The sequence below is a fragment of the Otolemur garnettii genome, unplaced genomic scaffold (assembly GCF_000181295.1).
Source record: "Otolemur garnettii isolate 467f Iridium unplaced genomic scaffold, OtoGar3 scaffold00031, whole genome shotgun sequence".
In the NCBI taxonomy this organism is placed as follows: Eukaryota; Metazoa; Chordata; class Mammalia; order Primates; family Galagidae; genus Otolemur; species Otolemur garnettii.
In genome coordinates, this window is record NW_003852426.1 from 15513958 (window position 1) to 15527176 (window position 13219).

The following is a 13219-nucleotide window of genomic DNA, read 5'->3' on the forward strand; positions in this document are numbered from 1 at the left end:
ACTGACTATCTCCTTAAGCTGACCTAATTTTCACAGACCAGATTTGTACCACATGTACATATCAGTACAGTAGGACTAGCTGCTTATGTCGACCACCTCTGTATATATAGGAAGGATATATAGTCTCCACATGTAAATTCCATTTAGGACAAGGCCTGGCATTTTAATATAATGAAATTGTTTTACATTACCTTATCTTTGCGCATCAAAAACAGAAGATCTTCAGCAGAGATCACCCTTGCTCCTCGAAGCTGAGAAATTTCAGCAGCTTGCTGTAACTAACAATAAAGAAAATTAAGGAATTGTTCTCAATAATGTAAAAATGGTAGAGTCGTGATGTCTTCAGAGTGATAAATATACTTAGAGTTAAAAACCTTTGGGACTAATCCAGCAATCACATTACTACTTTAAAAATCAAAATATCTTATGTTCTAAGATATCAAAATGCAATTAAATTATGAGCCTACCTGTAACTGATAAAATAAACAGAAATCTTTGATTTCTTTCATGCAAAAGAAAAATCATGCATAACTTCCAGAAATGCACTAATGCATCTGAAAATGATTTTATGAAATTTTATCCTTCATACTCATATGAGCAATGGTTTCACTCAGTATCACTAGTTGAATAAGTATATTATTAATCTGAACTCCAATGCTGGTATGATTTGAAATAGGCCCATTCAGAACTTTAAAAGATCAACAAAAACAGTAGCTGTTTCTAATATGCAAAGGAAAAAAATACTTTTCACTTTGGCAAGTCTTCAGTAGGTGAAGGATTCAGTCCATAAATCATAATACTAGACTGCATTAATTTCTTTCCATACTAATCACAGGGACACAAAAAGTTAACTGTATCTGGAATGCACATCACAAAACATACTGCATGAAAAGTTAGATTCCCTTGAAAAGCTCATCAGGGCCCTTCTATCTACAAAGTTGAGAGTTCTCAGGAATTCAGAAGTCCTAGAAATACAATCTTACTTGAAAACAACCTGGAAAATAAAAGAATATGAAAAATGATAGTTCTATTTTTTGGCACAGGCAAACTCAGTTTCTTATTTTGATTAGTTGGAAAGAACATAAATACAGACATCTGAAAAAAATAAAATGCTGGAGAAAATACTACAAAAATGTGCCTATAACTTCTTCCAAATCTGATCAAACCATGCTGATTGCACCAAACCAATTCTATCCGATATGAAATATTACAAAAATATTTACATGTACAAGCTGTTCCTGAATATGTCCTTCTTTAAAAAGAATAAATCTAATACATATTCTTGAGGACTAATCTTTAAAAAGTGGCATGCTGTTATCTTAACAATTATATGAAATCAAATAGTTCATTTGTGCTAAAGAATTCCTGCTTGAATGTTTAAATAATTTTGCTAAGTAAGCTTCAAACCTTTTCTAAATACACAGACTACAAACTAGACTATAAACTCCCTATGTGTCAGCTTTACCACTGAATTTCCTGGATACTGGTGGTTGGTATATAAACACAATCCTACCTAAATATAGAAATTTATATTTAACTGTGAACCATTGAAAATGATTTCTTGGTGGGGGGGGGAGGTTTTCAAAAAGATGATGTATGAACCTAGAAAGAATCCAATAGTTTTCAATAGGCATGAACACATTTGCCTAAAAATGTGATGTGTCAGGAAATACATGTATACATGCTTTTCCACATAAAATAATTCTAGCACAGCCTAAAATACATGCAAACAGTGTGAAGAATATGGCTTACATATTCATTTGTCTGAACACATACAGAGAACCAGGAGACAGCATAGTTAAGTAATTTTATTTTCTTAAATGAAGAATGATGATTTGAAAACTGAAAAACACTACAGAAACATAAGTAATTTTACACTTATTAAGGATCAGAATAAATATGTATTCCCTAAATACATTTACCAATTAATCAACAATTTGTTCACATTACATATGAACAATTTATATTCATAACACTCTCCAAAATATCAGTTTGTAAGTGTCTTAAGCAGGGAAAGAATGAAAATGGAAAATAAAGACAGAGAAAAGTTTGACATTTTAGTCACTTTTTTGGGGTTGTTGTATCTTTGTCTTCTTTCTCTCTCTCTGTCTTTCCTTATTAAAAATGAGTACATTAATAGTGTAAGATCTGGAATTTCTGTCCTGGCTATATTGTCATATTTAGCAGGAGAAGTTTTTCTTTGTTTTTCATCTACTAGATTTTCTACTTTATCTGAACTAACACAATGTCCTTCCTACTAATAGCACTGTTTACACTCTCTAGTATGCCTTGGTCTCTGCCCAATTAGTGTGTCTCTGGAACTTAAAGTATCATTATATGTTACCTCATCAAGGCCTGCCTATCCCTAATGTGTCCTAAGTTCCAAAATTACCCCTCTCAAATTCTTAACCACCTTATCTTTGCCAAACGAGAAGAGCAATCTTATTAGTTAATTAAAGTTAAGTCATACTCAAGTATGTATAGTCACTTCACATACTGCAAATACCGTAGTTTCGATTCACGTTTGGTTGAAAAAAACCTGCATAGATGCACACACGCACACACACACCTATGTAGTTCAATCTGTATTAAGGGTCAACTGTACTACACATTGGTTTACTTTTCTTCCTAAAAGTTCTTGCCTATACTCACCAGAAAGAGTAGAGAATTTCCTCTTTAACAGTACCAACTGAAAAAATAGATTAGCAATTTGGCAGTCTAGTTCCACAGGGTGCTGAGCTCAAGACTGGTACATTTAATGTAAAAACTAATACTAGAACCAGGAAACCTGTATCATAAACATTTCAAAAACTTTCAGTGTTAATGGCAACTGAGTTAATACTACTTCTGTTTTTTCTGATTAATATTATTTCTACTCTTCAAAGTAAACTAAATATAATATTATACTTGCACCAACTGTTTAATAGTAACAAATTACCGCTAACATATTAAAACTCATTGATTTTGCATCATTATCATTATTATTTTAGAGACAGAGTCTTACTCTCTCACCCTGGGTAGAGTGCTATGGTGTCATAGCACACAGCAACTTCAAACTCCTTGGCTTGAGCAATCAACTTGCCTCAGCCTTCCAGTAGCTGGGACTACCGGTGTGTGCCACCATGCTCAGATACTTTTTCTATTTTTAGTAGAGATGAGGTCTCACTCTTGCTCAGGCTGGTCTCGAACTCCTGAGCTCAAGTTATCTACCTGTCTTGGCCTCCCAGAGTGCTAGAATTACTGGCATGAGCCACTCCACTCGGCCTGCTTTTACATTATAAATACTTTATGAAAATTTACTTGGAACTTGAGCATTAAAAGGTACACTATTACATGTCATCTCAATTGTCAGATTTTTGACTCCACATAGAAATCTCTTCTCATTTTTGTATTGCTATCTAAGACATTAACATTCAAATTCACTTTCTTCTTCTTAAGAGTTTTATCGACTTCCGTTGATTTGCTGTTTGTTTTAACTCAGGGTTTTGAATGTGCTCTCTACTTCCACAGTATTTATCCTAATGCAGGTCTTTGGGGATTCTTATCCTTCTGAGTTTCAGTGTTTCCAAATTGTCATGAGTTCTAAATTTAACAGCTAAAATGATATCCCCACATATATAATGTTCAAATTCTTGTTCCAAGATCTATGACAATTCACTATTATCTAACTTCAATATGGTTTTTAAAGCCCAACTCATTCACAGATTTTCCCTGTACTTTAATTTCTGTCAATATACCAATGGCATATTTCACAGACATAGATGAAATAATTCTATATTTCATTTGGAATCAGAAAAGAGCTTGAATAGGCAAAGCAATGCTAAGAAGAAAGAACAAAGCTGGAAGCATCACATTACCAAACTTCAAACTATACTACAAGAATACAGGAACCAAAACAGCAGGAAATTGGTAAAAAATTAAAGACATAGACCAACGGAACAGAATAGAGGACCCAGGTACAAAACCATCTATCTACAGACAACTGATCTTTGACAAAGCAGACAATAACGTACACTGGGGAAAAGAACCCCTATTCAACAAATGCTGTTAGGAAAACTGCAAAAGAATGAAGTAGGATCCCTATCTCTCACTCACAAAAACTAACTCAAGATGGATAAAAAGACTTAGATCCGAGGCATGCAACCACAAGAATTCTATAACAAAATGTATAAAAGCTCTTCTAGATATGGATCTAGGTCTAGGCAAAGAATTTATGCCCAAGAACCCAATGGCAATTACAGCAACAACAACAAAAAATAATTGATTAAATTAAAAAGCTTCTATAGAGCTAAGGAAATAATCAATAGAGCAAATGGACATCCTAAAAAATGGGAGAAAATATTTGCATTCTACATATCCGATAAAAGGCTAATATCCAAAAATCTATGAAGAACTCAATCAGCAAGAATAAAATAATAGAGGACAAAAGACATACATAGAAGTTTTTGAAAAGAAGATAGACAAATGGCCAACAAACATAAGAAAAAATGCTTATAGTCATTAATCATCAGGGAAAAGCAAATTAAAACCACAATGATATATGATCTCACTCCTGCTAGAACAGCTTTTATTTAAAAGTCCAAAAACAAGATACTGGCACAGATTCTGAGAGAAAGAAACACTTTATGCCCCAGTGTTAGGACTGCAAATTAGTACAGTCCCTGTAGAAACAGTATGGAGATTTCTCAAAGAACTGAGAGTAGACTTACCATTTAGTCCAGAAATTCTACTACTGAATATCTACCCAATGAAAAAGAAGTCATTTTATCAAAAAGATACCTGCACTCAAATGTTTATTGCAGCATAATTCACAATTGCAGAGATATGGAATTAACCCAAGTGCTCATCAATTCATGAGTGGATTAACAAAATGGGGTTTATGCAGACCATGGAGTACTACTCAGCCATAAAAAGGATGAATTAATGTCTTTTGCAGCAATCTGGAAGGAACTGGAGACTGTTATTCTAAGTGAACTACCACAAGAATGGAAAAACAAATACCACATGTACTCTCTAATGAACTGGAACTGATGAGCTCACAAGTGCACAGAGGAAAGTAAAAGTTATTGGAAATTTAAAAAAAGGGGATGGGGGGTGAGGGAGTTAGGAAGGTGCAATAACCCACCTAAAGGGTACAATGGATATTGTTAAGGTGATGTGTATATTTATATTCCTGACTCAATCCATGTAGCAAAAACATGTGTACCCATTCTATATTCTGAAACTAGAAAAACCTCAGAACCATAAAATATTTTGGTAGCTCATAAAACATGTCTAAATTTTAATGCTTCTTCTTTCTCTGCTTATTTCTTGGTACATATGCACCCTGCTCCATATTTTCTTTTGTCCACATTTCTTAAAAGGCATCTACCAGGAGAGTTGTAGCCATTACTTGTTTCTTCACAGGACAAAAATCTTAAAGACTGGGTGGTGCCTGTGGCTCAAAGGAGTAGGGCGCTGGCCCCATACGCCGGAGGTGGTGGGTTTAAACCCACCCCTGCCCAAAAACTGCCAAAAAAACCCTTAAAGACTGAATTCATTACTGTTTTTCATGGCACTTCCTAATTTTTCACAAGACAGCGTGACTTCATTTCACCCTTGAATGTTTAGGAATAAATAAAGGTCATATGGTGAATCTTCATGGCTAGCGTAGGGGACTAAAATCACTAAGTTACACGAGACCACACACAGACCAAGTAATGACTAGAAAAGCTACCAAATGGAAAGAATAAAGTAATGCTAAAGAATAATTATAGGGAGTGAGGACAATCATTTCTAATTTTATGTCTATTACTATTACACTTGTTTTGGCAAAGCAGCTTTATAATTTTTTCTTGTTGTGGAGAAAGTTTGTTTTTAGCATTTTAGAATTCTACCTTCTGATGCTGGGTCTAAAAGCCTGATCCATGCAGCAAGGATCATCTATGAAACTCCTAAGTGTGTCCTCCTTTCTCGGTACAATGTATCTTCAGGAGTGTTCCAGAGCATTTAGACTAATACCTTCATGTTGTGGTATAACTCAGCGGATTATTTCCACACTATTGAACCATAAAAATCATTTCACAAGTATTTAAAAAATCATTAAAAATTGTACTTTAATAAAGTTTCCAAAACCATCTTGACATTTTTCTCATGATAATTTTAAATGCCTATGATTTGATGTGGGATTATTACTGCAACTTATAATAAGCCCTGCATAAATGTTATCTATATTTATTTAGAAAACTGATATTAAATTTGAGAGTACTCCTAAAAATAGTTTATAATTCTTAGTATTCACAAAGATTGAAGGCCCTTATCAGATGATTATTTAACATTAATGACTTATTTTACCATAAACAAATTTAGGATATAAATAATTTGTGTGCATAGATGTAAGTAGTATTTGAACATTTATATTATAGTTTTTATCCTTAATTATCCATCTTTATATATAATTGTATAGCCACAATTATATATATAATATACACATACATAATATATGCAATGTAATTGTGTATTAACACAGACATGTATCAATAAAATCCCTTTTTATACACTTTTTTATAAGATGTAACACTCACTGATTTGTAAGATGTAACACTCATCTAATCTTTTTTTTTTTTTTTGAGACAGAGTCTCACTATGTGGCCCTCTGTAGAGTGCCCTGGCATCACAGCTCATAGTAACCTCAAACTCTTAGACTTAAGTAATTCTCTTGCCTCAGCCTCCCAAGTAGCTGGGACTACAGGCACCCACCACAATGCCTGTCTATTTTTTTGTGGCAGTTGTTTAGCTGGCGTAGGCTGGGTTTGAACCCACCACCCCCAAGTGCATGTGGCCGGCACCATAACCACTGTGCTATGGGTGCCGTGCCACACTCATCTAATCTTAAGGGAAAAAATTATATGAGCTTCTTTGATTGAGAACCAATTATTTCTTTAACAATTTATCACATAATATCACCTTATAAAATACAATGTGTTCATAAAGTTTTGTATCTATATTTTTTAACTGAATAGCTCATCTTCAAGGTTCTTCAAGAAAGAACTAAAGAAAAGTAAATACTAAATAAGCTCCAAAGTTCCTTTTTGTTTTTACTTTCTGACTGTAGTATTTAACTGTACGTATAGTTTACTTCTGGTTCCATAATTAAGTTCCAGTTCTCAGTAAGAGCAGATATAAAGAAGACTGAGAAGACTGCTTGAGCCTAGGAGTTTGAGGTTGGAATGAATTATAATGATTCCACTGCATTCTAACGTGGGTGACAGAGTGAGATTCCGTTTCCTAAAAAAATTATAACAAGGAAGAATTACTAGAAGGAATGGTAAAACTAGGTAAGGTACAGATAAAGAGTTAATATTCAAAGGGAAACTCAGTCATGTCAGTAGAAATAGCAACCAATCCTATCAACTGTATGAGTATGGAAGAAAGTATAGGGTTGGGCTCTTCCTTAGCATTAATGATTTATTTTACTATAAAGTTTACCGTGATATACAAATCAGCAGGTAATATAGTTAATTATTTCAGTATCCTAACCAATAGTTACAGATACATTTGAGAGCCAAAAACTATTGCAAAATGGGATTATGGTAATGCAATTAATTACTAATGCACCAAAGAGATTAGTTTCTATCCATCTGTCATCTGCTCTATGCTTTTATTATATGATTAACAGGGAAAATTTGTATATACTTTCCCCTCAGTTTGTCAGAGAAAGTTGCCTTTATTCAAATTTTGTATCCAAAGACTGCTTGCACAGGAAAACCAATATATGCTATATATAGTACTTATCAAATTAGAAGGTATATATGTAAAACTGAATGAAAAACCATTTCCTCAGCTCAGATGTCACTTTCATATTCCACTACCAGGTCATAAAAAAAGGACTGAAGAAGATGATATCTATTATCACACTTACACATCATTGTAAACATCAAATTAATAATGTGCTGCTGACAAATGGAGAACTGTAAAACACTATCCAAGCATAAGCTATTGCTTAGAAATGGCTCATTCACGGCCAGGGAGAATGTGAAATAGCAACATACACAGGAAAGTAAAAGAGATTCCCCTGATAATATGGTAGGCTAAGAAAATATTTCAGCTCTAGTTACTAAAACCAAAATCAGGATATGCCAATGAAATTTATTCACATCAGAATCAATCAATCAACAACACTCATACAATCACATTCTGAGAAAGCAAAAGGCACAGAAAAGACAGAAACTTCAAAAAGATTAGTGAGATGGTACTGCCTCACTGAGGTCTTCGCTAACTGAAGCACAAAACTAATCACTCCCTTTGCATTGAGCTACATGGGTACCTTGTATAACTTCAGCCAACTTACCACTTAGCACTTTATTTTGTAAAGATCTCTTTATAAGAAGTAAGGCTTCCCTTCTAGGATGCAAACTCTCCATTAATGTGTGCTAGAGTGAAGCAAAATGGTACTTACGCAATTTGGCAGCAGCCACTGAAGACAGTAAGTTGTATGACAGATGTAGAGAGTGGGCACAGGAACCAGAGGAGGAAGGCTAAGGATTGCTTGAGTCTACCCTGGGCCCTGTCTTAATGTGATTAATAACTAAATAACTAAATGTAATGGAGATTGTACTAACTGAACAAAACGAAAAACCAGCAAATCTAAGAATAACATCAATTATCATGCAGGGATGTTAAAGAGAATAAGTGAGAAAGAAAGAAAATAAACAGAAAAGATTGCCTAGGTTAGAACATAATAGTGGCCCAACATACATTCACATTTTAGTTTCCTTTTCTCAGGGCAGTGATAGTATAAGACAGAAGCCGTAAAAGGGCAAATATTCAAACTACAGTATTGTGGAAGGGGCTAAAATGAAATAGGTAAGCATAGAAGTTAAAAAAATATATATTATTTTAAATCGAACACTGGTTCAATTTATATTGATCTATCATGCAACCTTGGTAAACTTACTATTTTTAGTAATTTTTAAATGGACTACTCAGACTTTCTATATACAGAATTAGGTCATCTTTTTTCTTTCTAATTTGAATGCCCATTATTTTATATTCTTGTTTGATTGCACTGGCTAGATGCTTTAGTATATTGCTGAGTACAAATGTGAAAACAGACATCCTTGCTTTGTTCTGAATCTTACAGGGGGGAAGCATGTAGTCTTTTACCATTAAGTATGATGCTAGCTGCAATTTTTCTTGTAGATGCTTTTTATTATGGTAAGGAATTTCCTTACTACATTTTTGAAACCTTTCTGGTTCATACTGTTTAAAGAAAACTTCTAATTACCGGCTCACTATTAAATTTGATGATCTAGGGCAATTATTAAAGAGCCAAATTTAATTATAAGGAGAATTTTTAAAACTTCACTTGTTAAGTACAAAAGTGAAGATGGATTTTATTGGATTACTCTAGTCAAAAACACTAGAAATGACAATAGCACTAGAAACAACAACCCAACAGGTGGTAGAGATTCTTAGAGTTGCTACAATGTATTATGTAAAAGGTCCAATTTTTTAAACAAACAAAAAATTTACTAGATATGCAAAGAAAGAAGAAAGCATGAAGAGGAGGTGGTGGTAGTAGGGGTGAGAGGGAAGCAATCAGTTGAAAGGGAGAGGGTTCAGATGTTGGACTTAGCAGACAAAGACTTTAAATAAACTATCATAAACATAGAATTGAAGGGTATATTTAAATGTACTTTATAAAGCTTTAAAACAAATACTACACTCTTTGTAAAACATAAAGAATATATAAATGTAAGAGACATGTTAGGGAAATACAGTAATTGACCCTAAATATAAAGCTGTTGTTATTCAAATTATTAAATGGTAATGCTTTAAAAGTGTTATTCAGAATTTCAAATCAGGAGCACAAATTTAAATGATTTCCTTTAACAATCTTTTTTCTACTTAAAATCATTTTTACTACAGATCCAATCATTTATAAGATTCTTGTAAGAGAACGGATACTTGTACCTTATTTTATGATTCAAAGACAATGTTTGTGTCTTTTATCTACTTTTTATGATTCTAGGAATGTTCACCTTGAAAAATGAAGAACTTTTTTTTTAAATGGAGCATAAAAGGTACTGTGGTAACACAAAAACTAATCTTCCAAACTGTAGTATGACGAAGTAAAATGCTCAACTCAGCTTTAATCCTCTTGAGGAGAACTGAGAATAAAAGAGTAGCAGTATTTATTCTGCTGCTCAGTGTAATTCATTAGTTTTTTTCAATAGGCATATATGTCTCTTATTTGGTGAGGAAAGAATGCTTGAACTGATAATGAAATTTTGCAGGGCCTAGAATACAAAGTTTAATTATTGGATCTGTGAACAGACAGTTACTTCTTAAAACTGAGTTCCTAGAAGACTACCATACCTACAGAGAAATTGCTAGGAAAGCCACAGTGTGATGAAAAACAAAACAAAAAAATCCGGAGTGGATTTAACTAATCAGCAGGATCAAAAATAAGAGAAAAAAAATCTAGAAAAATGAATTGCTAAATTGCTGAAGTAAACATAGTAAAGACACTTCTCAACAGAACTGACATGGCAATGTGAGGGTTACTACCTAAAAATGTTTCACTTGATTACTGCCTAAAAATATTAATTTTAGTTATGTATATGAAATAATGCCAATTAGAGTGACATCTAAGTTAAAAATATGATTTTTTGAAATAAAAATAAATGATCCTGAGAAAATTATGGGGTGTTTATTTTTTAATGTATATTAGGGAATTATTTTGACAAAAAGTGGATTCAATTTTTAACTCTTTGTTATTCAAAAGAATAAGACAGTAGGACTTGAAGCAAGATGAATAACTATGCTAAACTAAAATAATCCAAGTAAGGAGATTGGATCTTCCATATATATATATATATATATATGAAAAAAAGACAGAAAACAACCTCATGTCAGCCTATCACTGCTAAAAATTATGCACGATTTAAACAGTTTGGTACTTGATTTCTTGTAGCTAAAAGTTTTGCATTTTAATTTCTTCATCAGGAAAATTGGAACAATAATAACTATAATTTACATTTACTTAGCTCTTTTATTTATTCATTCAACAAATACATACCAAATGCCTTTTTTATCCTAAGGAATGGATGCCTTTTATTCTATGCAAGCTAGGCATAAGAGTGCTAAAAGGGTTAGAATAATGGATGCATAGTGCTTAGTATAGTGTCTGGCATGAAGTACTAGTAATGTTCCACAAAGGGACTTTCAATGCAGGGTGTGCATCCTCTTGAGACGCTATATCAGAAGTACTGTGGGGCTCTTTAAAACTTCACACATTGAGTTTCCCATCTTTTATGGTTCTAACTCTTTCTGCTAGAAAGTGGGTGATTAGTACTAGGGGCCTCAGTAGGCTAGGGTCTACACTTTCATATGTTTTTGAAATTTTTCATAATAGATTTTAAGTATGTTTACATTCTATATGGAGAAAGAAGTACATAAATTATATTCTAGAAATTAAAAACACTATCACTTCTTGATTGGTCTTAAAGACTGTCATGGGAACAATAAAGCAGAGCCATTGATTATTCAAATCTTGTTATAAGAAGGGTTAAGAAGACCCCCCCAAATCCATTTTTCCCCCAATAAAGGATTTTTTATTTTTTATTTCTTTTTATTGCAGTTATTTAGTTATTTATTTTTTATTTCAGGTTAATTGGGTTACACTGTTTGTGTTTGTTAGAAAAAGTCCAAGGTGTATTTGAGTTCTTTACCCAGGAGGTATGCCATATACTCCTATGCTGTACTTTATCTACTGGGTGGGGGCTTCCTTTCTCCCCTGCCCCCCTTCTTGAATCTAATTGTGTTTTTCCTTTCCTGTGGGCCTGAAATAGTTCATCTGTTAGTTTCAAATTGATACTGAGTACACAAGATGTTTGTTTTTTCATTCTTGAGATATCTTACTAAGAATGCTCTTTAACTACATCCAGGAAAGTATAAAACATGTAAAGATGTGGAAACAACCCAAGTCCCTATCAACCCATGAAACACAATATATTAATAAACTGTGGTATATGTATATCATGAAATACCATTCAGCTATAAAACAGAGATGGCGACTTTACATTTTTGTGTTTACTCAATGATTTTTAAATAGCAGGAAAAAAAGAGGGCATAAGTCATTGAGGAAACACTACTGTATAGCATGACTTCAGCTCCCTTTCTAATTCACTGCTGTTTTTCCTCCATCATTTTTAGGTCTAGCCAAATTCATTATTTACTCATCTGTGAAGTTACCCATAAACACTCATGTGTTCCTACTGGCTTTGAATTTTTTCCCTCTCCACTCATCTATCGTTCCCCTTGACATTTTATTTATGCTTCAGGATTCACTCAGAAATTCCAAGTACTTTATAAAGCTGGTCTTGATGCATTAAATAGATATGATTTCTCTCTTGGCTTAATATTGATGAGGTTTGGCCCCTCCAAATCTCACATTGAAATTTGATTTCCAGGGTTGGACACTGAGCCTGGTGGGAAATGTTTGGGTCATGTAGGTGGATCTCTCGTGAATGGGTTATTGTCCCCACCTGATAATGAGTCCCCTTATTTGTTCACAGGAGACCTGGTTGTTTAAAGGAGCCTGGCCTCTCTATCTCCTGCTTTTGCTTTCACAGTATGATGTGCCTACTCCCCCTTTATTTTCCACCTTGACTGAAGGGCCCCAGAAGCAGTCACCAGAAGCAGAAGCTGGCATGATGCTTCTATAACCTGCAGAACCATAAGTCAAATGGAGTTCTTTCTTTTATTATCTAGCCATACTTTATAATATTCAGCAATGCAAAACAGACTAACACAAATATCTAAGCACCTTATACTTTTTTAATGGTACTTATATTTAGGATACAGTTCTAAGGTAAAAAATGCCACAAGGGTAGAATCCATTTTGTTTACCTTTACTTTTCCTTTCCTCTAGTGTTTTAGACCACAGTACTTTCTCCATAGTATGGAATCAGTTTATAGTGTACAGCACTGTAATATACTCTATTCAGGAATTATAGATTGTTTATGCTTTTAAAAAATAGAATTTCTTATGTAGACATATAATTTTATTTTAAGATTTTGCAATGTTATGTATGTATAATAGTTCCAAAATTCCAATTTCATATGCCTATATACATCAATATTAGACTAATATTTTATATAATATCCATGTATAAAAGATTCTAGCCATGACATCTCTGAAAAACGGATCCACTGTTCTGAGCTCTAAATTCAG

At 33.4% G+C, this 13219-nt stretch overlaps 1 protein-coding gene across 1 annotated transcript in view; it reads right to left on the minus strand.

The window, feature by feature from the left end:
* SUPT3H (SPT3 homolog, SAGA and STAGA complex component) overlaps nucleotides 1–13219 on the minus strand; it is a 433675-nt gene that overhangs the window by 149369 nt on the left and 271087 nt on the right. The window contains exon 4 of the mRNA XM_012804882.2: nucleotides 192–278. Coding sequence (XP_012660336.1) covers nucleotides 192–278 — 87 coding nt within the window. The remainder of the gene's footprint in view (nucleotides 1–191; nucleotides 279–13219) is intronic.